This window comes from Hipposideros armiger, unplaced genomic scaffold (genome assembly GCF_001890085.2).
Source record: "Hipposideros armiger isolate ML-2016 unplaced genomic scaffold, ASM189008v1 scaffold_168, whole genome shotgun sequence".
NCBI lineage: Eukaryota > Metazoa > Chordata > Mammalia > Chiroptera > Hipposideridae > Hipposideros > Hipposideros armiger.
Window position 1 is genome coordinate 2,943,030 of NW_017731518.1, and position 1,314 is coordinate 2,944,343.

General features: G+C 38.7%; 1 protein-coding gene across 1 annotated transcript in view; it reads right to left on the minus strand.

Annotated features, from left to right (window-relative positions):
* LOC109387761 (small subunit processome component 20 homolog) overlaps positions 1-1,314 on the minus strand; it is a 103,994-nt gene that overhangs the window by 50,479 nt on the left and 52,201 nt on the right. The window contains 1 exon segment of the mRNA XM_019651865.1: positions 549-692. Coding sequence (XP_019507410.1) covers positions 549-692 — 144 coding nt within the window.

Here is a 1,314-nt window from a genome sequence, read left to right on the forward strand (position 1 = left end):
CCACAAGGAAACATGGAAAGGTAGTGTGTGGAAATGCTAGACACCTGAAAGGAACCAGGTACGTTAGGTTTCAATTGGTCAGAGATGGCAGAGCTCAAGCAGCTAGAAATCCTTCCCAAAACCAAGTCTGTCGTACAGTCTTCCTAGCTATAACCACACTAGATATCATCACCAAGTGATCACAACTAGAGAAATCAAACAAGGAAACATGTGACAAAAACACCTGTGCATTTTCTCTCATGCTTGTCAAAATCCAGAGACACAATCACTTGAGGTGCTCCAAACCCTTGCATTATATTTGCTTAAGAGACACAATCATATTCAAATTAGCCTTAAGTATAAATTCCATGGTATTTCAGAAACTAGCTCTTGGGCTTTAGGGGATAGTGGAGGCAAAGAAAAGTGTTTCAAAACCTCCAGAGATAAAGAAAGGCTCGATATAACAGAGACGATCAGGACAGGCATTTATGTCAGGCGCAAACCATGCTGGTGCAGTGATAAGAAAGCAGAGAGCAAGTATCCAGGCAGAATTAGAAATCACGGTTTACCTGGGGCCAAACTGCACCATGGAACACAGCATCAATCTCTTCCGTTCTGAACTGGTAGGACTCCCAATCCAAAAAGATGTCAGTTACCATTTTGATTCCAAGACGTCTTAAATTTTTCAGTGGGTTAATAAGCCTCAGCTGTATCTGTAAAACAAAGATCTATTAATATATATATGTGTGTGTGTATATATATGTATTTTTTTAATCCTTGATTCCTCAAGGAGGCGCTCTTGTTCAGATGGCTAAGAATCAAACTAGAAATCTTGTTGTTAAGTGTGTTGACTTTAGCTCTGATTCACATGGAAATGTTAACCAAGCAAGTCATACTGTTTTTCTCATTGAACAAGATGGGAAAACAGAGACTTAAAACATTAAATGATGAGATGTGCTCCATCATCACTGCCCAGGAAAATCACACTACAGGATCCTTAGCGGGGGAAAAGCACAACTGGAACAGCTGTTTCGTGTTCTACATTGTTTTACTTTTCCATTCAAGTAACTGTCCCCAATAAAGTCCCGATTTCTTACTATGAACAGAACATTCTAAACAAAGCACATCACAATGCCTTAGGCTAGGGGAAAAAAGTTAAAGCTTCATTTGAAATGAAGGTCCCATTCCTTATTGCGTTCGTATTTGTATTACTACTATTTTTTACCTTTTTTAAAACTAGGAATTTTCCATTATTCTTGTTAAAACTAGTCTAGGGGATTAATTTATGGTCTCTCCATACAGTGAGATACTTTGTGCAGTAAGAGAGAATGAGGC